Here is a 27,108-nt window from a genome sequence, read left to right on the forward strand (position 1 = left end):
TGTGATCCATGTGAATTTATTGAAGTCTTTCAGTTTCTCTGTTTGACATTTCCCTCTCCATATGCATCCACACCAGTTCCCTATCCAGTTTTGAAACACTGAAACTGAAATTACATTTTATTTTTGAATTGTTAAGGAACTGCGTGTCCACAAGCATCAAAGTGTTTAACGTTCCACAGTAAATAGCTTCAGTCTTAAAGTGTGTTTTCTGATCTGTGACTAGCTCGTGTTTCTTGAAGACATTTCACCTCTCATTCAAGAGGCTTCTTCAGTTCCCACTGACTAATGAGATGTGTCAGGAATTTAATACCTGTGGGTGTTTACCAGTCCTGAGGGTTGTTACGGTATACATGCAGAATGTTGAGCACCCAGCTAACTAGTTAGTACCCTGAGTCAAGACCCTGTTCAGACCTGGTGTTTACATCTGTCTGAGACATCTGATCACAGTTGGGCAGCTCTAAGTCTTGTCTGTTCATACCTGACATTAAAATGCGTCCTGCATGTGTCTCCTGTGAACACTTGTGATCAGATCTTCCCTGCTCTATATGCAAATAAACACGAACGTCAAATATGTTTGCAAAGACCAAATGATTTTGTTTTTACGTGGCTGAGTTTACAGATGTGTTTGATGATGTTGTGTGTGTGTATATCGTTGTGAATAAGAGATAGATACATGGAGGTAAATGGTCTTTATCTGTATAGAGCTTTTCTAGTCCTGATGAACACTTCACAGTACAGTTTTGCCATTCAACCATTCACACACATTTTCATACAGTGCATCTATGTGCAGCACATTCTCTATCATCCATCACTAATGCACAGCAGTGGCCCAAACATATTGTGGCCACAAGCAAATCAACACATAGTCACTTGTGAAACTCGTTGGTCCTTCATATGTGGCCCAGGACATATTTGTGTTCACACAGTAAAAAGAAGGTGGACACACGTTTTTCAGACCACACATGTACCAAGTGCTGTCCACGTCTGATCAAGGACAGATGTTAATACCAGGTCTGAGTAGGGGCTCATGCAAACCTATCAACCTGCCTGAATGACTCAACACCCCACAGGACAGGTGCTAACCCCTACTGGTCAGTTAGGACGGCATTAGAGGAGAAGTGCACAAGCATTCCAGGGGATTGTTTAGTTTCAGTCATCGAGCTGGCAGAGCATGGCCACACCACGCTTGATCCAGTGTTGAGGCGGTCTGCTGGTGGTTAACATCAAGGAAATGACAAAGTTGGTGGAGTGGCCTGTGGTGGACAGGGTGCCCTTTCTCTCACTCGTCTTGTATAAAGGGCAAACGTACAGTTTCTGAGGCTGATCACTGCTCCTCTTCTGAGCTGCGTGGGAGAGAAGGAACAAAGTGAACACGAAATAATAATTGATAAAAAAAAACAAACAACAGATTTACAAAATGAGAGTTGAGACAGACACATGAAAACATGAATGAAGTGCATTTTATCTGTAAGATAATACATACTGGGTTTTATCCAGATGATGGGCATCATGTCAAACAGGACTTTGGGCAGCTGCTCAGCCAGAACTCCACTGATGATAGAGACAAACAATCAGCATTTGTCAAGTCTCCTCTTATTTCTCAATTACAATTATATTCAGGAACTATTATAATAAAAAATATCTACCGCTCTTTGTCCCATCGAGCTCCATCCAGAAACAATCCAACAATGTAAACACCGTCCTCAGGTGATGTGTCTGACTCATTGACAGGAAGAACCTGTAAGATCATGAAAACAAAACCACATATCAGCGTTCACATCAAGACGACGAGACAATCTTTTGAGTTGGAGACAAAAGCTTTATGAGAAGTGGGTTCATTTGACCTCAAAATCAAAACTGAGCAGGTCAATGGGCATGTGGTATTTCCTGGCATAGTTCTGCATAGCCCCAGTGAGAAAGGCCTGGGTGAAGAAGAAGCCAGACAGCCAGAACACGTTGGGTTTGCAGGTGTCGTACCATCCCTACAGACACACAAAGTAAAAGTGTAAATACACTAAAGGTCCAATTTAATCAAATTGATGAAAATACTGTTTTGTTTTTTCCCCTCTTTTTATTCAAGGGCGTCTTTTCAGTGTGAGAGCAGGACTTATTGATTTCACAATCAGATTTTGTGATGATCTCATTCAAAATCCTGCACTCTGACTCAGACAGCCCCTGCTTTTGAGTTCCTAAAATTATCCCGCCCTCGCTGTGAGTTAGTTTTACTTCTTTAATGTGCGTTCACACTGAGCACGACTGGATGACTGCTACCTGAGGCTGACCAGTGACCAGTTAGATCACACTCTAGCTCGGGTCGGCGCCAGGACTGAGTTCAACATGTCATTGACTTTGTATGTAATCTCGACATGCTAATAATTTGTATTATACAATGCACAGTAACAGTCCCATACAGGCAGTTACTTTAACACGTTTCATGCACTCCCGCCCTGAACAGCTTTACATTACATTACATCATTTAGCTGACGCTTTTATCCACAGACTTACAATGAGTGCATTCAACACCAACTATAAGGGGCCATTTAGGGGCTCAGTATCTTGCCCAAGGATACTTCGGCATGTAGATGGGGAAGACAGAGGATTGACCCGCTAACCTTCTGGTTTGAGGACGACCACTTTACCGCAGCCGCCCTTTATCTACACACTCAGATACACACCCACAACGATGGTGGGAACATTTCATTTTCGAGTGATGAGCAGTGGAGAAACCCTAGAGCAGACATTTCAAGCTTTCACAGCATGAGTGCAAAGAAACGAGCTGGAGCAAAGGCAATCTGAGTGCAAGCAGACCGAGTGTAAGCAGAAGCAGGGGCGATTTGAGAAATCTGAACATGGCATCAATAATTCCTGCGTCAATTTAAAGACCACACCCTTGAATACAGAGCATAAAAACCTGTAATGCATTTTCCTATCTCCAGGGCAAATATTTTAATATCTCTGCTGAAAGAGTTTCACCTGCAAAAACTTCAATCTTGAGAGAAAGTCAGAAATGTAGCTGCCCAAAGGTTTGAGGCTCGGGTAGGAGCGCTTGACCCATTTCTCTGGGACCTTGCCCACCATCAGACTGCTGGCAACAGCCTCCAGATCTGCATCCATCACCACCAGACCCTTGATGGCCTTCAGCAGGTTCTGTAGACTCTCGCGGATCGTACTACACAGCCTGACAGAGAGGGAGAAAAAAGTCATGTAAAACAAATGGTGATGTTCTGTATTTCTTGGAGTTATGACACTCAGCTGTCTGTCCATACGTGTTGTAGCGCTCCATCTCTTGGACCAGGACGGTGTTCATACTCTCCTCATAGAGCACTGGGAACTTTGACAGAGCTGCTTCTATGTCAAAGTTACTTGGAAGCTACATGTGGGAAACAAACATAACCAGGTTTCCATGAGCATGTCCACTGGCATTGATGATGATTTCTAAAAGATGATGACATTTCACTTGTTGATACCTTGGTAAGGATGCTGTCAGCTATGTCATAGAGTGTGTTGTCACTCCCAGAGCTAACTCCTCCTTTAGCACCACCACCCTGTGTGACTAGGAGGGAATCAAACAGCATCTTGGTCTGCTGGAGATCTTTAGAGATGTCTACGTTTTCATGCATCCCAAAAACCTCTGGGTGCTGGCTGAATGGAAGCTCCTACCACACAACAAAGGTGTACTCAGTTGGATATACAGTGTATGTATGAGATTGGCACAATATTTAAATGTAAAGAGTTTATACCTTGATAAATTCAATGTAGTCGTCATAGATAGATTTAGGTGGGGCATGGTATTCACCACTAGGGGAGAAAGGGTAGCAAGGTTTCTCAATGACATCCTTGTTGTAGAAGTCTGTCAAGATGGTCATCAGGAGACGTCTATCCCAGTCATCTGTCACACGGCCTCCGTAGTTACATTCCCCGGTCAGATACGTTATGGCCTCGAAGGGCACTTCATTGTATTGGTTCACAAACAGCTGAAAAGGGAAAGAAAACTAAAAATTAAACCCAGATCAGATTGTTGTACAGCCAGTCAATCTTTCAATGAATACCTGTAGCTGTCTGATGCTTATACGCAGGTCAGACTCGTTAAAGCCATAGGGAATATTCCAGCCCAGTGGACCAAACTTCTTTCTTTCCTGAACAAGTGCATGGAAGAAGCACAGTCCATACAGGAGCTTTTCCCAAACCTAGTGGAGAAATCCAAGGGTCAGAAAACATCCTTTGTGTGATGGACTTATTAAATAAGGAAATATAAATTCCTGTTATATACAAAATGAAAAGGAGCCTCTTCAGTTGCTCACCAGCTCCTTATTGGGGCAATTATTGAAGAAGTTGGGGTCAGAAATAGGATCTGACAAGTAAGACTGAAGCAGGTTGAGTCTCAGTCCCGTAGGAGGCTCATTTGTCATTTTCACCCCACTCTGCAGGATGGTCACTGGAAACTGACATCAGAAAGGACGTTATTTATTCAGGTCTTCATTTGGATGAAATCTCCGTAGCGCTGTTTGGATTTCATAACATTCACATGTTCACTGCAAATTACCTTTGGTGAGGGGTAGCTTGTGAGCCAAAGGCGGAAGTCAGGATGGCATGTTGCTGGACTGAAGTCCTCACAGATTTTCTCCAAAGTGGACATCCAGGAAACAGCCAGATGACAATTCTGTAAACACACCCATGTCCCATTCTGCATGGCTGTAGATATCATTTTAGCAGCGATGGGACCCTGGCCTTGACCAAGCGAAATGGACTGGAACTTGACTCCACCCATGCTCTTGTCACTGGCAAACTTCAGTAAGCCTGTGGAGGGATTTTCAAGGGTAGCATCATCTGAAACGTTGGCAGTCAATCATCGGTCAAAGTGTGACTTACTGGCCATGGGATCTGCTCCTGGAGACAGCACAAACACCAGAGGGATGGTGGAGTTGGAGTCCAGGTAGATCTTACCCAGGTCAAAGGGAGGGGCTTGTACAAATTTCTTCCCCAGTTTGCCAGTCACATACTTAGTGACAGCTGGCACTATTTTATCAGGTCGGAGACAGCGAACAATGATGATTTTCTGCAGGTCGTTGAGTCGATCACACCATGGTGCAGGAAGGGGAGTGTTGCAGGGCTCTTTGCTGTCGTAGATGGGCTTGAAGTCTCCCGGACTCTTGATGAAAGCCTCTCTGTGGAATACATGTTTGTTTGTTTAGGTATTTGACGAGGGACAGTGCTGATTAATAAACAGAGAAAACACTGTCAATAAGACAGAGTTAGCTGTACAAGCTAATTTACATCTGTTGTCCACGGCCAGCTCTTACAAGGTTGTGCACATGAAATTATGTAAAACTAAAATACAGTGATGCAATTGTGTTCTTCTGCCAACCAGTGCAGTTTCAGTCGACATACATTTTTATCCAAGCTCATATGAGGTCACTGTGACCTTTGACCACAGGACTCGAATAAATTAATCTTTGAGTCCGAGTGACAACTGGTCAAAATATGACAAAACTCCCATAAGGTGTTCATGATATGTCCTGTTCACAAGGCAAAAAATATTATGTGAGCTCACAGCAACCTTGGCCTTTGAACTTACACTATAAAATTCTAGTCTAACTGATTATTAGTACCAAATTTCAACTAATTCTCTTAAGTTTTTCTTGAAAAATCATGTTTGCAAAAACTGGACAGATTGGTAAAACAGAAAACATAATGCCACTGGCCGTCACCGGTGTAGAGGCGTAATGAAACCCAGAGTCCCTTTAGTAATCAAATGAAATTCATAAAGTCTACAGGATACACCTAAGTCATGATAAAGATAATTTTGATGCTTTTTACTTAATTCCTTGTAAGCCAGGCAGTTCACTTGCTCGACATATCTCATCCCAGCTTTTATCCTGCAGCCAGCTGGGGTCAGGGTTATCGATGGTGTTCTGCAGGCCCACTCCTCCAGTCAGGAAGAACATGAAGTCAGTGTACTCGATCTCCTCCTTTGCTCTGAATGTAAATATCAATATCAGATATCACATATCATTATATGAGAACCTGATATAATCTGACTAAGAAAAATAATTCAACCAGTGTCCCACAGTGTCTTTAACACTTACAGGAGGAGATTGCAGCAGAGGAGGAAGGAGAAGAGCAGTTTGTCCTTCTCAAACAGAGAACGACAGACATTGCAGAACAGATTATAGGTGAAATGATCGATCAGGTATCGAAGCCTCCTCTCAAGGATCTTGGACTTGTTACTGATGAATAAAAGCAAAGAAATTTGGAAACAGTAAAAAGTACTGAACACCCAAAATTGCATGCAGTAGCATCATACAATCTACTGTTGTAGGTTGGGTTTTCAAAACTGGTGGAAGGATAGTTGATTTTGACATGAATCAGCTGTATAAAATATCTGCAATCGAAATATTGTTATTCTGAATAAAGTCAATTGTCGGAATATTTATGTCCATGTAAATGTAGTAGGTGAAATATAAATCTGAAACCAATTCCGACTGAGACAACAACCGATTCTGACATCCCAACAGAAACTTTTAAATTGCTGTAATAATCTGTTGTCCAACATGAAATTCCTGTGATTTTTAATCTTGTATTTACAGTTTGCACAACACATCATTGTTTTCTCTCTAGAGTCACCAAAGTGTTTGCTCTTCGTGGCAACTGTAATACTCTTATACTGTAAGGTTTTGATCTTATTAGGTTAACTGCATAGAGATAATTTATGATGTGATTTGGCACTGAAGTAGATTATTTAGCTGGTATCGTCATAAAGAAAAATTGATCTTGATGCATGATGTCTTTTAGGACAACGCAGAATACATGTTCCTCTCTCACCTGTCTTTTATGGAGTTGATGTAGAGGTTAACAAACCAGCTCAGAGAGTACTGGTACATGGGGTCGATATTGGTCAGATCAGCAATACTGAAGAACAGGACGGAGGAATGCTTGGCAATGGCTCTGTAACCCTCTCTGGACTCTGCTATCTCAATCTCTGTCTTTTCTGCAATCTGAGAAACATGTAAACAGAAGAATGTGAGACTAACAAATATCAGACAAATTCACACATTCCAGATGTTATGTTTTGCCTGTGGTCCACACCTGCTGTTTTTTAGTAATCTCATTGGACATGATCTTAGCGGAGTCTAGAATCTGAATAGCACTCTCATCCTCCAGGATGTTTCCCTCTGATGACTGCAGCGTCTCTAGGATCTTATCCTCAATTTCCTTTAGCTGCCTCTTATTAGCAGCTGACTGCAGAATTAGTGCATTTCTCTCCTCCTCCAGCTCTGGCCTGTAGAACATAAAAAAAGCAGTTGCGATGCTCCACTGAGGTGAATGGTAGTATTTCAGTGAAATGTCAAAGTGGCCCTTTAATGCGCATTACCTCTCCCTGGCAACCACGATGCCCAGCAGCTGGTCCTCCAAACCCTCTGGGGTGATCATGAAATTTAGCAGGGAAACCTTGGTGGCCAGTTCTGGTAGGTAGTGAGGGTTCCTCAGCTTAGTGGTGATGTAGAAACGGAAATCGCACGAGTATTCAATCACACTCTCCCCTAACTTGATGCAATCCACACCACCTAGGGGAAACAGAAAAAATCACACAATTTACAATTTCCGCTGTTTTTAATCTCAGATGAGCATTTAGCTGGTACATCACATTCCCAGCACCTTGTTTGAAGGTTTGTTTGAGCAACAGTGGTTCTAGTGAAGGGTCCAGCTCCTCTCCTACATTTTCCAGCAGTAATGGGGTTCCAAACTGAATACAGTTCTCCAAAGTTCTCATGTAGTCTGCATCAGTCAGCTTGATCACACTCAGGTTGTTGTCTTTCTCTGAATTCTTCACCCACTTGTTGGCCTGGCCCTGAGGGTCAATCATCAAGGGCCTACAATGACACAAACAATGATCCTAGTTTGAGTTGTATTAGCCAAAGATTTCATCCGTGAAAAATGTTTCAGTAGATTTATTAGATAGAGAAAAGTTTTCAGCAACAAGGACTCACCATCTGCGTGAATTACTGACAATGACACCGTTGTCGATGGAGAAAGAGTCACTGGGAAGGCCTGCAATGTTCCAAGCCCTGATCTTAATGGGATTTCCGAGGGTTTTACTGAGAGAGAAGTCATCTGATGATGGAATGTTCTTAGACTTGAGAATTTGAAATAAGCAGAAAAGAGATAATAAACAATTAAATGTGTATGACTTCAGAGTAATTCAAAATACAAAATAAAAAATTGGGTTACTTGGCAGAGTTTGGTCCATAATTTGGTGCACTCATGTCTGAAGCTGGCAGTAAAAGCCCCGAGGTAGGCGATGACACCAGCAGAGATGAGAACATCTCCAGTCAGGTTGTCGTATGTGTTCTGCAGCTCATCTGCTGCCTTAGACCACCTGCACACAGATTTCAGTCACGGGAGTCTTGTAATTATTTTACTTGCAAAAAATATTGAAGTAGTAGTAGTATTTCAGTGCATCATCATCACCTGGTCTTTTCTCCACCCAGACCCCCTATGAGTTTCTCAGCCCTCTCCAGCTTCCTGGCACACAAATCCACTTGGAACTCCAGCTGAGCTTTCTCCTCCGTCTTCTCCTCAAAGGTTTTCTGAAGAGCAGCTAGACGGTCCTCGACCTCCTTTAGCTCGGCTCTCTTTTGGTCCAACAGGGTCATGGTAGCAGCCAGCGACTCTTGAGCCTCCGCCAGATTGGCCTTCTTTGGAGCCACAACCTAAATGGACAGAGAGTGGTAGACAGTGTTTATGCATATGCTTACACAGATTATTAGAAAAAAAAGTCTATTCAAATCCAGAAACACTGCACCTTTGCCACACGGTCATACACTTCCATTGCTTTTATCCACTTGCACAAGCCCTCTGCTGCAGAGGATGCCTTTGCCACTATACTTGGGTCAAAGTCAGGATTTGTCATGTACTCACTACGGATTTTTTGCATCACAGTGACCTGCAATAGAGAGATACAGGTGTAGATTTAGACTAAATCCAAGTGGTTCCCATAATAGGAGAATAGTTTTCCTGACACTCACAGGAATATTGTCTTTGTCATATTCTTTAAGATCTCGTAAGAAGTTCATATCCCCCAGTAGCTTCTTGCTTGGACCCCAGTAGTCAAAAACCTAGACAATAAATAAAAACAAAGAAATATTAGCACAAGTTGGAATGTTGAAATAAGATGTATATTTTTATTATCCTTTATCCAACCTTTTTTCCAGCCCCAGCTGGGTCAGCAATCTTATCTGGCTTTATGTCCTTCATCACACACACAGCAGCCATCACCAGCTTCACCCCTGAAGGTGGATTTTTCATCGACTTCACAATTGTGACATCAGAGGGCTGAAATAAAAAAACCAACAGCTCAACTAACTCACCTGTCTAACATGTATTGGTCCGAGTGAAAACTACACCTGGTACAAAGAAGCTTTGTGGTGTAAGGGTGCTTGCCTTTAATGTGTCCAGGGCAGAGAGAGCAGCTTCCAGGGCAGGAATAGCCTCTGCCAAGTCGCTCTCACACTCGTTCTTCAGAGCCTGAGCCTCATTGGCTTTTAGAGTTGCTGCCTCCTCATCAACACGTACAATTTTACTTTTGGCTTCCACCTCCACAGACTCCACTTCAATCACCTGAAATCAGCGAGTTTAATAATATACAATATATATGTATTATAAATATTTCAGTCAGTGTTGGGGCTGAATAAAGATGTGATCTATTCACCTCCATCATTTTGGTGTTGTCTATCTTTGCCTGCTCTAGCTTGGGCTGTAGATCCACCAGCTCCTTCTTCATCTCACCCACCTACAGAATAAATTATGACTGAGGTGTGCAAAACATTATACATTAAAAAAGGACAATAAACAAAACAACTCATGTAAAAATGGTTCTGTATGTACCTGAGATTCAGCGAAGGCTAGTTTATCCAGACCATTGGTATACCTCTGTTTTGCCTTCATGACAGTGTCTCTTTTCTGAGTGAGCAGCAGACGGAAAGCTGCTATCAGCTCCAGATAGGATGTGGGTGTCACATAATTATGGCGACCAAGCTCGGAGAGGAATCTGAGGTGAAAACAACAAAAATTAATTGTCTATACATTTAAATATACAAGCTATAAAGTACCCAACACCGTACCTCTGTGAGAGCTGTTTGGCAGAGGTATGGAATGTTTTGCAGATGGGTATGACCTCCTGCCTCTCGTTTTCACTCATCTCCAGTGACTCCAGGAGGGAGTTGGCCACTCGCTCCAGAGCCTCCTCTGGCCATGGCTGTCAGGGCAGAGAGAGGGAAAGGAAAGTGAGGATTGGAACACACTGCTCAGAGTCTTCGGATTAGTGTCTATAATTCACCTATATTTCATTTTTGTCTCATGTTTATGTAATACCTGGAACCAGTCAATGGTACAGCAGTTGATAAGAGATGGAAACTGGCGGAGGCGATTTCGAAAGGCATCTCCAATTGGACTGAAGGCTACAACAATATGCAGGTTCTCTTTACAGCGTGCCACGAAGAACGCAAATAGAGTCAGAGGGCTCAACTCCAAATTCTTATTGCCAGCCTGGGCAAAGGGACGTACCGCCTGAAGAAAGAGAGGTGACATAAGAGTTATCTTAAATACAAATAAATAGGATCACATACTAACTGCTCTATAAGGTCCTATAACAACTTACCTCCATAATCTCTTGCTTCTCATCTATGGCAAACAGATTGGGCACCTCTCCTGTGTTCAGGACACTGTCCACATCTTCTAGAAAAGCCTCGTTTTTTATTTGAGCATCAGTTAGCAAGAACACCGTCTTCTGACCTTTCACCCCAGCATTTTTCAGTAACATCTGTAACATAATTAAATAATATATTAAATAATATTGAAACATCAGTTTAAACAAGCAGAGGTCACAAGAGTGAAGCGTCATGCATAAGAATAATAGAACACAGAAGTCTTTCCAAAAACCTTGAGGTCATCTCTCCAGTCAGTTATGCCATAGTTCTTCGAGATCTCAGGCTGGAACAGCGTCATGTGTGCCATGTACGTAGCCAGACGTGTGATGGACTGGCGTCCACTGCCTCCCACTCCCACAAGCAGGGCATTTCCTCCAGACTGTTTCAACACGCGGCTGATACGGGACAGATGCTCCAGGACGTAGCTGTAACGCAGACATTTTATACAAGTTACAATGTCCGTACAGAGAACATGAACATAAATAAATAATAAAATTGTCTCTGTTTACAGTTAATCACCATTCACTATGTCTTTTAGATGAATCTATAATCTGAATGTGCAAAGAATTCTCATCTCTCTTTCATCTTATTTATTTTTTTATTCAGTATGTGTAATTTAATTAATCTGTGTCCAATATCCTAATCTGTTTGTGCAACATTTATCAAATTATTTTAACTTAAGACACAAATATACATTCTTCAGAAAAAATCCCATTTGAAATTACATTTGTGAGCTGGATGCAATGTAATTTCGTTATACTGTGACAATAAAGTTTTAAATGCTGTATTACTTCATGCTTAGTTCGATGGACAGTTGAAGACGGGGGCATGTCATTGAGTCTGAAGTATTTAAGTCGTTTACCGGAAGATGACGAGGTTCATGTGATTCTTGTGCATCTGATTGTATTCGTCAAGACACGACTCCACCACCTGAGAAAAGCTTTCCATTGAGGGCACCTCAGCGTACAGCCGCTCATCATCCTGCAGGTTGAGGTTCATGTAGTCCCCAAACAGAAGATTGTGCATGTCCTCCTCAACCAGCTGAGAATGGTAAATCATTCAGAATTTTCTTTTCATTTATTATGTATTTTGTGCTACTAGAGCACAACCAACCAACCAACCAAAGAGGAGAAACAACAGGCCAACACAGCTCTCTTCTCGACTAACATAAAGTGAAACAGAATGATAGTTAAGCATATAACACAACAGAAAATACAACTCAATTTCAACTTACTTTACTCCCTTGTTTCAGGTGATCAAACACCTGTTCAAAAGACTCTTTAAAGTGATCTTTGAGGATGCTGTTCATCAGCTGGAAGAGCCACGTGCGATCTTTGTCATCCACCAAACGGTCATAGTAGACACGGAAGACCTCATGGACAAACAAGCGAATCATAGTGCGCTTGTTCTCCAGTGACTCCTTCTTAAGCAACAGGCAGCCTTGGATTACGCGTGAGAAGTCCCGCAGGTTGAATGTGTAGTGAGACTTGGCTGGAGTTGGAAGCAGGTTCTCCATGGCTTTCTTATACACCTTTGGAAATCAACAAATTATTCCATAAATAAAACAATACAAATGATCAGGAAGCCAAACTGTGGAAAAGATGGTTACTAAGAGACTGTAACACATGAAATGTGTTAGGTATTATCCAGGTGTGTCTTTGGGTCACTTACTTCCATTGTAGCCATCACTATTTGGTTGCCAACAGTAAAATATTCAGGTGGAAAGTCATTGTTTCTGAGATACAATGCCACCACATTGGAGAAGATGCGAACCATAGTGTCATCACTGAAGGCATTGATGCTAAAAATGTTGAAGTGCCGCAGGAAGCGAGCTGTCACTGCATTCCTCCCTCCACCAGGGGGGCCCATAGCTGAGATGAGCTGGAGGTCGACAAGAGTGATCTTGGAGGTATCCTTCAGATCATACCTGACGGAGCACAACAGATAACTGGCTGATAAATGAACAGTGCTTTGGTGCAGTAACTTAACTCACACTTGTTTTAATATGACACTGGTCTCCAATATTGGGTAGTTCATACCAGTTTCCATGGTCTATGTACTGTCGAAGAAGCTCCACAGGTGGCTGTGCTCCAAACTGTTCCAGTGCAGGCATGTTCATGTCATCCACAAAGATGACACACTTCTTGCCCATGGGGGGCCCAAACACTCCCTTCCTTCTCTTATCTAACCTGGACATGATGATATTCTGGAGGATGACACAGAGTGAGGAACAAAAGATATTAACCTATGTTGTTTGTCATGATTATTGCTTTTTTTCTTCTTTATTTTTTACAAAAATTATTTCATCTGAGGTTCGCAAAATGCTTACCTGGGTTTGGTTTGCACTTGTGCGGGCTGAGAAATTGATGAAGAATGGTAAATAGCGATCTTTGTCCAGATTGTTCATCAGTTTCTCTTTCACGTACACTGACTTCCCAGTGCCAGTAGGACCAACGAACAGGAGCGGACTGAGCAGAGAAATTAAAAATGCAAAAAAATCAATTTTGTTAGATGACATTTAAATAAATTCTGATAAAAAAAAAATGGACCACAAAAAGAAAAAAATATATATAAAAAGCACTTTTGATTTGTGTTGATCATTGCCTATGACCCGTAAAAATACTAACACTCCGTAGCTGATGCAGAGGTCCAACAGATAAGTGTAGCGAACAGTGTCCATGGTGGGAACAATGATCTCTTGCACTTTGGTACTTTTGTCACCCAGGTTGACATTCTTGATGGCATCATTCCAGTGAACCCAACGGCCTTTACCTTTAAACTGTAAAAGAGACCACAGTCTGATTTACTGATTTAAACACAAGTGGAACACATGTGAGTGATGAGATCACACAATACCTCATAGAAATAGTCATACACCTGGCCTTTGTCATCCATGGGACATTGCCATTTTCCCACAGAGGCAGGGACTGGGAATTCTGTTTTTCCTGAAACAGTCGCCCTGAAGAACTCACTGAAAGTCTCTCTGCTGTCTGCATCACAGCTGCCGCCCACTGACCACACCAGGGAGAAGGCAAAAGCTGCCTGTGATCACAAAGTGGATGTGTCTCCATCAGATAAGTGAAGGGAGACATTTGCATGGATGTGCACTTCCGAATGAATGGGTTTAAAGAATTATGGTGATGAGTTGATAAATGATTGAGTGCTTTTACCATGATCCAGACGCAAATATTTTTATCTCCAGGATCCGTCTTTACAGGTTCAGTGAGCAGCATCTCAAACAGTCGACACAAGGACACAACAGTGTTACTGTCGCGAGTGGAAACAACTTCCTGTAAACAAAACCATCATTAGGGATGATTAAACATATAGTTGCGAACTGTGAAATGTGAACTAAATGTTCTGCAGATGTTTGTGTCTGGATTGTTTTGGGGGCCTTGGGGACACCCACTCTGCAGTTTTTACGCAGTGTCCTAAGCGCAGGCGGCAGGAGCCAATGGAAGAGTTCCAGCAGCAGTGAGCGGTTGTCCGGCCTCTGAAGAGCATCAGGAAGAGAGTTCATCCAGGAGATGACTAGAGGCTCCCAGCCCAACTGAGATGGTTCCATATAGATCATCCCACATCGACTGACTGTAGCAGGCTGCAGTGAGAAAAACACACAAACATGATCCTTTTAATAAGATCCAATAAGATCCTATTAATCAATATAACTACTATGGAGTATCAATCAGTTGTGGATTTTTTAGGCTGATACTGATCAATATTTGGGAAAAACATTAAAATGACAATATATTGGCCAGTATTTTCTTTTTCAACTTGAAAATATAACATATACCAAAATTGTTTTAATCATGATATACAGTGCACACTATGCTGTATGTTGCAATTGATGAAGCAACTTTAGCGCTCTTCTGATCTCTGATTATTATGTGAATGAATGAAATGTTGTTTATCTTAGTAATCCTACCAAGCATGCAGTATAGCAGCTGTTTTACTTTAACATTTAAAATAATAGATACATATAAAATTTGAAAGAAAATCATATACTTTACTCTAAATATCTGACTTACAGAGGCCTGTGATAGATCCATTGCTTCAAATATCAGATTCATCTGGTTGGACATCTGAATGATTTCACCACTCATCAGGCACAACTGTGGAGGAAGAGTAAAGCAATAAATATCTTGTTCATAATAATAAATATTGCACAAAAGTTAGTAATACTAAAACATCTAATGGTTCCAATGTGTATTTATGAACCTTTTTGTTGTCATCCAGCACAGTGTTCATACTCTCAATCCACAGTGTGTCTATAGGACCATCAAACACCACCCATTTACGGTCTGGTGTTTCAGCTGATGCAAATTCACGAAATGTGTTGGCCACGATTCCATCCGTCCACTTAAAAAGAGGAAAAGCAAAAAGTGAGAAAACATAGAGGCAGAAAGGGACAGTTGCTGTGGAAACTGGATCTGTGACACAGGCATAAACTTACCTCATGGGAAACTAGATCAAACTGTCCAAAGAGCTGTCCCATCGTGATGGACTTTGGGTTTAACGTCCTGTAGATGACCTTCTCCTCTTCACCATACCCTCTCTCATTCATGAGAGTCAGAGTGTCAGCAAGCATGTGCAGCACCTTGGTCTTTCCAGCAAAAGGCTCACCCACCAGCATGAACCTGATATTGCAATAGGAACATCTTTATGCAATATTGTGTTTAATATTTTCCCAACCATGTCTCAAACATGTGAAATACTGTATAACTGGAAACTGTGAACATCCATCCATCCATTCATTGTCTTGTCTCATTTATCCAGGCTCAGGTCATGAAGGTAGCCAGCCAGGTTGTCTCCCCAGCCAAGCATTCCAGCCCTTCCTGGGGGGGTCCTGTGGCATTCCCAAGCCAGATGGGATATGTAATCCCACCAGAAATGTCAGTTTCTACCCCGGGTTGTGCTCCTGGTTGGGCATGTCCAGTAAACCTCCAAAGGGAAGTTCCCAGGAGAAACCCTAACTCGATGCCTGAATCACCTCAACTGTCCACTTTTGACATAAGGGAGCAGAAAACTCTGTTTAGCTGAAAACATCCATCCATCCATTACCTATACCGCCTATTCTCATTGAGCGAGAGGAGAGGTACACCCTGAAATGGTGGCCAGTCCATCACAGGGCCAAACCATAGAGCCAAACAACCATTCACTCCCAATTTATCTATCAACCTAACCCCAATCTGCCCAGTCTTTGAAGTGTGGGAGGGAGATGGAGAAAACCCACACAAATATGGGAAAAACATGCAAACTCAATACAAAAAAGTGCAATATAAAAATTTGGAAGTGTGAGTAATTGAAATGTAACATACCCATGCCTGACTATCATCATCTCATATGTCTGAATCATCTTCTTTAAGAAGACCTCTGTTGGTTGTATATTGTTTTTCTTACAACACTCTGCAGCAGCCTCCAGAAACAACTGCCGAGGATATCAAAGAAAACATTGATTATAATAATCTGCACAATATAAAAAAAGACAAAGTACAAGTTTTTAAATGTTGTACAAAAGAATAAGTAATGACATCAATGAATCTGACCTTATAGTCAGCCTCAGGAAGGGAGACGCCTGGGAACAAATCACTGGTGATCCCATTGAATAGCGGAATATCATGGGAGAGAAACTTGGGCTCATTGACATCCTTTATAGACCTGAGGAGCTGAGCGTGACAAAATGTGGACAAAAGAAACAGCCACCAATTGACAAACCCAAAAAATTCAGAAGCTGGACACTGTGTATGTTAATGTTAAGAAAATGCAATAACTCAAATACCAGTATGTCCTCATTCTCCTTCGGAAACTTCAGCTTGAGGTTTCCTGCAGCCACAAGTACAGCTTTGACAGCTCTCATGCCGTAATCGTAATGAAACTGGGAAGACAGCTGCTCTGAACAGAGCCTGTAGGTCATCACTATCTTTACGGACAGTGGTTTAGCATTGAGGAAGCCATAGGAATACAGTGAAATCTCTGCTATCAGTGCGTAGTTGGGCACCATCATGGCCACTGTTCGGAACAACACCTGCATATAGAAGAAACAGAAAAATTGACTACATCTAGTATTGAAAATGTTAGGCAAAAGCATATATTTTCAAATTTTATGTTGCATTGTATTGAAGTTGTTCAAAAGCACAATCATTGCCTCAGAGTACATAATTTGATGTCTGACAAAATAGAGCGTATCCGTAGTTTAAGACCTTGAGATTGTCTGGGAGTTCTGAGCGTCCTGCATAGCCAGGGTTCATCGTTATGGACACGAAGCAGTTGGGATTGAGTTTGAGCAGAGTCCCCTCGAAGTCAAAGTACTCCAGCTTCTGCTCGATGGCTCTCTGGATGCACAGAACCTGCTGGGCCACTACAGACAGCACCTCCAGCTCAATACGGTTGAATTCGTCAAAGCATGCCCACGCACCAGATGATGCCAGTCCTTTGAAAAACTGTGAGATTGCACCAGAATACATGTTAAAACATAACCTTTTTGCTTATATAACATTAGCATTAGAATTATAAATTTGAATCCAAAATTTCCTGCTGGTGTTACTTTTCCCATAGCGATGTAATCCAGTCCATCAGAACAGTTGAAGACCACACACTGCACAGCTAGAGCCTTGGCGAGGTCTTTGGTGGTTTCGGTCTTTCCTGTTCCAGCAGGACCCTCGGGTGCACCGCCCAAATTCAGGTAGAAAGCTCCAATCTGAGACGAAAGTCTTAGAATTCAGCAGTACTCCAACAATACAAAAGTGTATTCACATTTAAATAATTATTTCTCTGATATTTTACCAGAGTTCTGTAGCATCTGTCAGTCAGCGGGGTGATGACCAGACGTGGTGAGTTCCCCAAGTACTCGTAGGCATATTTAACGTCACAGTTGATTATGCGAACACGAACGTTATCATTGCTCCAGTAATAACGCAGCTGGGCGAGCCACTGGAAGTCGGTCTCATGTGATACCCCTTTTAAAATTTGATATTTGATTTAGTTTCCATTGCTGAAGCAGAGCTCTGTAACAATTATCCGTTCTTTATTTTTTGCCATGAGGTACCTTTCTCAATAAGCTCCATCACCACATCTCTGGCATGGACGTCGATCGTGACCAATGCTCCCAAAGTGATCCGTGTTTGTTTGGGCAGTTTCCCTCTCACCAGCTCCACAATGTTATTCAGCTGATCCTGCAGTTGCTGATAGTATTTCTTTAAACCCTACATAGAGCAAAAGACAAAGCCTTTTTTATGTTGTGTGTGTATGTGTTTTCCAAGGTGAAAATATTTAGGTGCTATGGTTATCTAGGGAAAATTCATGTCAGTCATTCAGGAGAGATCTGCAGCAATTCCATTTAGTTTAATCTGTACAACACAAAATAATTACATTTTTTCAATGCAAGAAGGTAGAGGTATTATTATATTACCCAACAATATTACTGCTGATTTGATTACTATTACTTGGTAAATTTGACAGTAAAATATTTTCGTATTCACAAATACATGACGCATCGTTTCCATTAAGTCAGCTATGATTGAAGGTATTTGAAAAGTTAAACAATGTAAATTGTAAACCCCTTTAGAAAAACAAGATGTAAAAACTTACGTCAGCCCCATCTCTGATAGCCTCATGCACCTCCAAGGTCCAGTAGATCTGGGAGGTGCAAAGCACGACCTGCCCAGGCCATTCCTTCACCCACTGGCTCCGCGCAGTCTCAGCATAGGCCTGTACATACAACCACGCTTTGCTCTCAACTGTCACTGACTCATTTAACTTCATTGAAGTTATGGTTGTCACATTTTTTCTAAATCACATTTATCTTATCAATTGAAATAATCTTCACGTCTTTGTAGGCATCAATAAATAAAGTTTAAAGATTGTTGAGTAGCCTGCTGTTTCTAGCTTTACCAACACTTGCTTTAAAACAAACCCCAGATTGTCCAGATGCAGCAAATGATCCGTACACAACATGATGCTAGTTCAGTTAACAATCCAAGGTATTATGTCATCATATGAGATATAATGAAGATCAATCTCACCACTCTGGACCGGGCCACCACATCTCTGACACTGCGAAGCATCACATCCTCCACCTGCACCAACCACTTCTCCACAGCTCCTCTGGCTTCAGACGTTGAAATGTTTTGGATTAGCTGGACACGCTCCCCTTCACTGCTATACATGGCCTGGGGACAGTAAACAGTGTGTAATGTAATACAAGTAAAATAAATAATAAAATAAACAGCCATTATGTCATGTACCGATTACAATATATGTGATTGTCTTACCTGAATATCCAGATTGGGTAGAAAGTCGAGTTTAGAAATGCCTTCGAAGCACTTCTTAAGATGGGGCTGCACTCGCAGTGGGTCCTTTGTCTCAGACAAAATCTCCAGCATTTCATCATTAGACAGAAAGAAAAATCTGGAAGTGGTATTAACAACAAGTATTAAAACCTGGGACATTCATTAACATTTGAACATAAGAAAGTTTGAAAGTTTTTTTTTACCGTGGAAAAAAGAGACGTTTCTTCTCCAGGTAGGCATTAAGTCCTTTCATGATTCTATCCAGGAGATTGTTAGAATCTTGCAGTTTTTCTAGCAAACCAGGCAGTGAAGTTGCAGGCAGAATCTATGTTTTTAAAAAATCATTAGTTAACTTTCAAGTTATTTGTTTTGTGATCACCAAAAACTGTTTTGACAAGTACCTTGGGATCCTTAACGCAGTGTCTCATGACTTCTCTCCAGTTTTTGTCAACAGTTTGGAAAAGTCGTCCCTCCTCTGGAATCTGTTGCATGATGTCCTGAGAGGAGAAGATGGGCTCCAGGTAAAGCCACTGGGCCTGCACCTTCAGCCACTCATCTATTGTTTCCTGAATGCGAAGCAGACGCTCCTCCCATAGCTGAAACCAAACAACAAACAGTTAAAGCTTTGCACGACTAGGTTTACATTAAGAGAGCTTAAAATACACACACCAAGAAGAGCTCTATTTATTAAGCATCAGCTTCAGCTAACCTTGATCTGCTTTTCAAAGGGCTTGATGAAAGGTGAGCCCCTCATAGTCTGAGTCTTCACAATCTGGTCATCTAGAATTGTCTGAATCTCATCCCAGGAAGTCAGGATAGAAACCCCCGTCTCCCTGTAAGGTTGGTGGTGTAAAGAAATACCGTCCCAAATGTGCACCATGGCTTGCATTGCCTTCTCCAAGGAAAACTCCTGCAGAGACACAGACAATGACGGTACACTGTACGGTAATCAAAATGGAGATTCAGTATTGAGGTGATGTGAAAATAAACTTAAATCAAAGTCCTCACTTTACTTGCAGCAGCACTGATAGACTCAAACTCTTCCAGGTAAGGAGCCAGGTTTTGTTTGAGAACTTTGCGTAGAGTAGTACCAGAGTCAGGAGTGAGGTCATAGCCCACTATATGTGACATCTGGTCCCAGTGGCGGGCTCTGACACCTGGATTACACAAGATGGAGACTACAGGGATATGCTCCTGTTGACACAAGCATATTCCACATATTATTTTGGCATCAGGACTCCACTCATTATGAAACTCATGACATTAATGAGCCCCTTAATTAATACCTTGAACTCTTTGATCTGCTCCATTACAGTGGAGCACAGAAGCATGTTGGGGTTCTCTTGCTTCCTTGGGTCGTCTACACTAGGTTGTCGCTTAATCGTTCCAACAAACATTTCAGTATCTTGCTCGACCTTGTTCTGTTTCTGTTGGAAAAACTTTAGCATCTTTAAGATCTCTCTAAAGAATTCATCCAGTTGTGCCTCCATGCTCTCCCCCTCCAGGTCCTGGAAGGATCCGTCCATCCATCTATACACAAAGAGGATGAACGTTTTTCAGGGAATTTGTTTTAAATATAAACACAACAAGCATTAAACTGAAATTGGACCTGTTCTCTGTGCGCTGCCACTTCAGTACAAGTCCAAACAGCTTCTGGTACATTCCAATGCTCTCTTTGATGACATCGACCTCTGGGTAACATGTGGACTCCAACTGATAGAAGGTCTCTTCTTTGTTGATTAAGTCAATTTCCTCCTCAGCCTCCTGGAGAAGTTTCTGAACCGTTCTGACATCTGAAACATACTACACCCCCAAAAAACCAAGACAGAAGACAATTACATCTGCAACGTGATATAGAAAATAAATTGAGCATAAACTAAAATAAATAAGAATCAGAATCATTCATTCTTGACCACACAACCAAGATAGTGGAATTATTTTCAGTAAACCAGGGAAAGCCAAACCAAATGTCGACATGGCGGTGACCCTACTTCATTACGCTACACAATAACACTCAACAATATATGGACAGGACAATATCACATACAGTAACATCATAGTTTCGACTTGTTAAAGTGCATGTAAATCATTATTGTCTTTTTGTGGCTCTGCGATTGTGTGTTCCATTTGAGTGTGTTAGTGATGTGAGTGGCAAGATATTTGAATGAGTCCGTTACTTTTATGTGTTGGACAGGGATGTAAAGGGGGTTTTGGGTGAGGGGCAGTGTCTGAAGTCAAAAATGATTTCTTATATTTTAGATGTGTTAAACTGGAGGTTGCCGACCTGGCACTAAGTGACAGTATGAGAAACCTGCCCACTGCATTAATCTTCGTTGTTGAAAAAATGAATAATTGAACATGTCTTGTCAGACGAAAGAAAACCAAATTAATTAGAAAATTGAAAAGCTCATAACTACAACTTAAGAGTTATATTGAAACATTGTTATACCAAAGACCAGTTGCTATTGACAGAAAACCAGATAATGCAAAATATTGAGAGAGGATAAATGGATGAATTAAATTGAATTCATGCTCAAGGAATTAAAAAATCTTTTGTACAATTCTGAATGCTACTGTCATTGTAGCATTTCCAAACAAACTATAATTTCAGCATATGGCTCTCCTAGTAATTCCAGGCCTGGTTATTAAATCTACTGACTAATTTCACAAACATCTGTCTGTCTGTCTGTCTGTCTGTCTGTCTGTCCACCCGTCCGTCTGTCTGTTTGTGGAACGCATATCTCGCAACCCGCTCATCTTATCTTAATTACACTTATATAAAGCCACATATGAACATTAATAAAGTCAATTCAGTTTAATTTAATGAAAAACATTGACAATTAAATCATGTGACAAGGATTAATTCTGAAGTAGCTCCAGAGCATTAACAAGAGAACATAACATTCCAAACAGGCAGGTTTAGAGTGCACTGGTAGTAATAGTTTGACATTTTAAAAACGTTTTGCCGAGAGTAAGATGAGGAGAACCAGCAACATATTTACTATATGAGAGTCTTACCATCTAACTCTCTGCAACAAAGCAAATACATGTTACTATACTTTATCAAACTATTCCTTTCAGGTTATCTGAGAGTCAGTAGAGACACAGTACCTGCTGCATCATGTCCAGCTCAGAGCAATGTGGGAACTCCTCTATTCTGCGTCCCAGCTTCTCCAGCTGCACCATCAATCGTTCTCTTTTAGCAAGCAGCCCCTGCTCCCCTTTCTGCTTGGCCATCTGCAACACCTGGAAAGTGGCTGAATCAGGTCATCCTTAAAAAAATCCATCCATGATATATTGTTAAAGGCAGACAAAGGAGCTATACCTCATCATTGAGTTCAAAGACATGGAGAATGTTCTCTGGCCAGAGAAAGACAGTTGAATTCAGCTCCAGATCCTCAGGCTCAACGACGTGGACGTCCAAGAGGTAGATCAGTCTGTTGTATGCTTCCTGTTAAACAAAGTGTGGAAGTGGTTGGTATTAGAATCACTTAAATTACATATTTTTGTAATATATGTAAATATATTTACCTTTATTTTGTCATTCAGTTCTGCAATACTCTTTGTCTTAGTAAAATGTACGTAACCAGCCATTTGAGCCATGTCCTCTGTGTTCTCTGGAACCTTCAGAGCTGTCTCTCTGATGGTTTCAAATTCAGAGCAGATCCTTTGGACACAAATTATTGTTATCATTAAAAACAGTATTTGTTAAAAGCAGAACAGTATTTTCAAATAATGAAAAAAAGAGGGACTGTTATATTTCTGAATGTCACAAGACGTGACTCACAGTAGGTTTTTCTCACGGTGGCTGGTGATCATTTTCTTCAGAAGAATTTCGGCATAGGCTTTGGCTTTGTGAGCCAGCCCTTGTTTCAGCTCTTCACAGTCCAGATGGACCATTGTGAAGTGAACTTTTGCTGGGAGGCTGGTGATCTCCTTTGACAGAGCACGAAAATCCTCCACTAGCTTGAAAAGGCAGTGAGATTTGTTCATTAACTCATAGTTCAAAAACTCATAACGACTTTATCCTTGAACTGGAATCAGACCTTATATGATTGATATCCCACATTTCAATTAAATTCATTTGTATTGTGCCAAAACATAATGGGATTAATGTAATAGGACAAGTAGTTTTAACAGATGATCAATGGCGCTCCATCTTAGACTTGATATACACACTGTGCGTCTGCTAAACATGGCCTAATACATCTGAAACTAGTACACAGAGTTTATCTTACTAATTCAAGATTGGCAAAGAGTTATCCGAATATTAAGCAGACATGCCCTCGATGCGGAGGCCAGTCAGTACATGTTATGGCTGTGTTAGAATGTCTGCACCTTTTGGATAAGTAATGCTAAAGCTTTTAGAGAGACATTTTAAGTCGTATTTGAACCCGATCCAGTTTGTGCTCTCTTTGGTTTAATATCACAAAAATCCTGTGCTCTCTTACCAATCAAAGCCTGTATGGTTCTAGCTTTCAACTCACTCGTTGCAAGACTTTTGATCCTCTTCGATTGCAGGCAACATCTCCTCTGTCCTTTTCTTAGTAGGTCAAAGATGTTATGTCATTCCTAAAGTTGCCCTCAAAAGGTCCTCTCAAAGTTTTCTAAACTTTATGGAGACCTTTCCTGGGCTAAGATATTTTCCACTTGTCAAAAGACCCAATATATATTGCTTATTTGCTCTTGAGGAATGATGAAGTCATACATAGGCACAGTACATGCTTTGTATCTGTTACCTATGTGGGATTCAACTGTGAAACATGCAGCAAGGTAGGTTGAAGTAAAAAGGTGTCATGTCCTCCAAGAATTCAATGTTTGTATTTTGTTACCTTAGCGTACTCATCAAAAGAGTGCTCCTCTGCCATGAACATCTCCACCCGCGTCTGTGCAGTTCCATCGATTAGCCAGTCATACTTGTCAACTGCAAAGTAAAGCAGAAGTCAGCAATGAAGTGTCTTAAGGCCTGAGGTGTGACGATAGGATATGACTGCATCATGGATCATCACCATAACTCTGGAAATGATTGTTTGGTTCTTCCAGATTCCTGCACACAGCTGCCTTTAAGGCGTCCTGAGCCCAAGAAAGGACGCGATCAGCCACCTTAGCGTCAACAAACGAAGACGTGGCTTGTGTCAACCATGACTGGACCGTCTGTACTCTCTGTGGATAGGTTTCATAGATATCAATACTGGCTCAAAATACAATTCTATACGAAAAATGTGCCATAAAGTGGTCATTTAAAGTGGTCATCTTCACCTGCAGTGTATTTGTGATGGTGTTAAGAATCTCAAAAACAGCAGCTTCCAGATCTTGTAAGGTGGGGTATATTTCCATCTTCTCATCATCAAATGTCAAAGACAAACGGAAGAGGGGCAAGCAGTGGTGATTGCTCGGCTCAAACAGATTGACAAACTTCTCTACACTTGTCTGAAGCATGGATTTCAACTGGGAACAAACAAGAGAAAAAAGTGTAATCAGGAAATATAAAAACAAAGAGCACCACTGTAAACACACTTTCAATAGAGAAAGAAACAGATACATTTAATAATGATGCTTTTCTGCAATTTGTACAAAGAACTAACTGTGGACATCTGACCTCAATACAGCAGGCTGTGTACTTGCATGATTTGCATTATGTTCTGTTATTACAACTCTTAATCGAGCAAAATCAGTTCAATATAACTGATTTGTTTTCAAGATCCATTGATTATTCCCTGAGAAAACAATGAAAATGCCCAATATAAAAGAAATTGATCACACAGTATCTAAGATTGTTGATAACCCTTACTTTAAATCATTTTTATCGGACACGTCTCGAGTCATAATCAAGCCTAATATCAGTGTTACCTGATTGGAGATCAGTGTGGATGCACAGTCATAGAAGCAGTCCAGTCTCTCCTCTTTAACTGCTTTCAGAGTTTCTTCACTGGTTAGTAAGTGGATAACTTTGGGAAACCAGGTATTCATGATACGATCTTCTGTCCTCTTACACTCCACAGCCATTTTGTTCTGTAGGTTCTTACAGTCCACGGGTCCTGAAGCCCTGAGCCAGCAGAAGAAGAAAGTACTTTGAAACATCTCAAAGGTACAGTGTGTTGAATTTAGTGATATCTAGTGGTGAAGTTGCATGTTGCAGCTGAACACCCCTCCCCTCACCCTCTCCTTCCAAACATGACAAAGAAGCTGTGGAAGTCTTCAGTTGTCATAAAAACTCAAAAGGTGTTTAGTTTGTCCAGTTTGGACTAATTTAAAAAACATGGAGGCCTCTGTAGAGAGGACCCCCTCCATGTAAATATAAAGTATTTAAATATAAAGGGCCTTTTCTGGGGTAGAGAAATCTACAATTCATACAATTTAGATGAAACGAACTAGTGAAAACATCATGAGGATTATTCTACATTAGATTTCTGCCAATAGTTCCCTTTCACCTAAATCTTACACACTGGACCTTTAATATGTGCTAATTTTAGCAGAACGTCACCACATTCATGTTGTTTTCTCACCTCCATCCTGAAAGATCAGCCAGGACCAGGGTAGAAAATGTTGTGTAGCCAATATCCAAAACAGTTTGCATGACCGGATGAAGAATGTGCAAATTTCTTTTTATCATCCTGCGGGTTCTGACAAAACTGTCATGCCAAGGCCGGGAGAAATCAAGAACGCTGCAAAAGATTGTAAATGTATTTTAGAAAAGGATGTGAAAATGGATCAACCACTATTTTGTGTATGAATAATTTCTGTATAGACACTCACTTTATTTGGGTAGCTGTCTGTTTTTCTGAGATCAGCTTCTCTTTATCTGGATTCCTCAGCACAGAGTCCACTAAAGGGAGTGAATATGACATAATAATTCAGCTGTCGTCTGCATGTCCTCCACACACATAAACCACACACAAACAACTTGCATTACCCGTGTGCTTGACAATAACATGGCGGAATTCGTCGCTGACTTCTGTGCAGAGCTCCTGCAGCAGCTTATTTGTCTCAGGACTCTCCTTCAGTTTCTGCGGGACTCGGGAGACAATGGAGTCCAACCACTGCTGCTGGATGGGAGCGAATGGGCGTCTCTCCACACATCGCTTCAGGAACTCATAGTTCATCTGCCAAAATAAAACAAAGCGAGCGGGGTGACATAAGTAGTCTCTAGACAGGTCAAATTTAAAACTTTGAAGAAAACTCACCTTGCATTTCCGCTCCTCACTAAGCATCTGGAAAGCAAATGTTCAGCCCACATTATGTCATTACACATTATTTATATATGAATTCATATTTGAATGATGTGTAGTTGGATACATACAGAAGAGGGAAACTGTGGCTCTGGTGACTGATTGCGCACTGCTCTCCTCTCTTTGCTCTGTCTGTAAGTTTCCATTGCTCTGGAGAACCTGAAATGAAAAGTGTTACACAAGCCAACACAGTGATGACCTGTCCAGACATCAGTGGGGTGAGGGGGAAATAGCTCACAGCATCTTGTGGCGTAGCTGTTGTTTGCTCCTCCTGTGTCTCAGCAGCTTCTTATAAACAGACAGCCTCTTGGATATCTCCTCCTTAGTTGCTTCCAGCTGCTCCATCTCTCCTCCCCGCTGATGGGGGCCTTTAATAGGGGGCAGGACGGGAAACTGCGGCATGTCCTTCGTCTTTACGGTTTTGAACACTCCTGAAGAGGCAGCCATCTTTGGCCGAAAGACACTGAGAAGAAGAGAGTTTGAGGCTAAGTTACAGAAGTTGGAAGCTAATGCTAGGCTAACTTCCAAGACAACAGATCTGGCGCTTTCCTCGCGAAGATCAACCCGTGCTCACCTGCACTGTCTCCTCCGTCACGCCGTTCACGTGCAGTTGGTTCTCTCGGTTTATCTGTGACACTGACGCGCAGCAGTGTTACCATAGAAACCGTAAACAAGGCAACCACGGCAGGAGGGGGCGGGGCACGTCGGCGGTTCCGGTTTCAGGTGCAGGGTTGCCAGTTCTGACTTTTCCCGCGGAATCTTTTTAAATTTTGAGTCCTGTCATTGCAGCAGCATGTTTTTGATTTAGGACCGAGGTGGCGAGGGATCATAAAGCATCAAGTATACACTTCACCCCACTCTATACTGCCTGCTAGTGGTCAAACT

At 41.5% G+C, this 27,108-nt stretch overlaps 1 protein-coding gene across 1 annotated transcript; it reads right to left on the reverse strand.

Annotated features, from left to right (window-relative positions):
• dnah12 (dynein, axonemal, heavy chain 12) lies at positions 1-26,933 on the reverse strand. The gene is made up of 74 exons (XM_020088734.2): positions 26,798-26,933; positions 26,462-26,686; positions 26,295-26,382; positions 26,179-26,205; positions 25,908-26,097; positions 25,751-25,820; positions 25,501-25,659; positions 24,845-25,040; positions 24,254-24,442; positions 24,004-24,157; positions 23,827-23,918; positions 22,782-22,960; positions 22,526-22,661; positions 22,320-22,445; positions 22,106-22,240; positions 20,604-20,797; positions 20,281-20,524; positions 20,003-20,188; positions 19,704-19,904; positions 19,396-19,590; positions 19,198-19,319; positions 18,977-19,112; positions 18,728-18,874; positions 18,294-18,413; positions 17,752-17,908; positions 17,490-17,662; positions 17,251-17,403; positions 16,907-17,146; positions 16,486-16,731; positions 16,253-16,372; positions 16,025-16,134; positions 15,160-15,343; positions 14,925-15,065; positions 14,735-14,818; positions 14,116-14,304; positions 13,877-13,996; positions 13,563-13,748; positions 13,334-13,485; positions 13,036-13,174; positions 12,746-12,912; positions 12,378-12,633; positions 11,941-12,237; positions 11,569-11,747; positions 10,939-11,131; positions 10,658-10,819; positions 10,372-10,566; positions 10,122-10,255; positions 9,886-10,048; positions 9,710-9,790; positions 9,442-9,618; positions 9,202-9,333; positions 9,027-9,116; positions 8,804-8,944; positions 8,470-8,711; positions 8,230-8,377; positions 7,989-8,134; positions 7,657-7,871; positions 7,373-7,565; positions 7,087-7,279; positions 6,823-6,995; positions 6,087-6,227; positions 5,818-5,976; positions 4,870-5,165; positions 4,544-4,797; positions 4,302-4,442; positions 4,050-4,187; positions 3,741-3,974; positions 3,468-3,656; positions 3,267-3,370; positions 2,974-3,178; positions 1,845-1,982; positions 1,647-1,738; positions 1,484-1,551; positions 1-1,343 (listed from the first exon to the last, which is right to left on the reverse strand). The coding sequence occupies exons 2-74, from the start codon at positions 26,668-26,670 to the stop codon at positions 1,150-1,152; spliced, it is 11,919 nt and encodes a 3,972-aa protein (XP_019944293.2). The 5' UTR covers positions 26,671-26,686; positions 26,798-26,933; the 3' UTR covers positions 1-1,149.
• Positions 26,934-27,108: the final 175 nt, after the last annotated feature.

Source organism: Paralichthys olivaceus, chromosome 6 (genome assembly GCF_024713975.1).
Source record: "Paralichthys olivaceus isolate ysfri-2021 chromosome 6, ASM2471397v2, whole genome shotgun sequence".
Taxonomy (NCBI): domain Eukaryota; kingdom Metazoa; phylum Chordata; class Actinopteri; order Pleuronectiformes; family Paralichthyidae; genus Paralichthys; species Paralichthys olivaceus.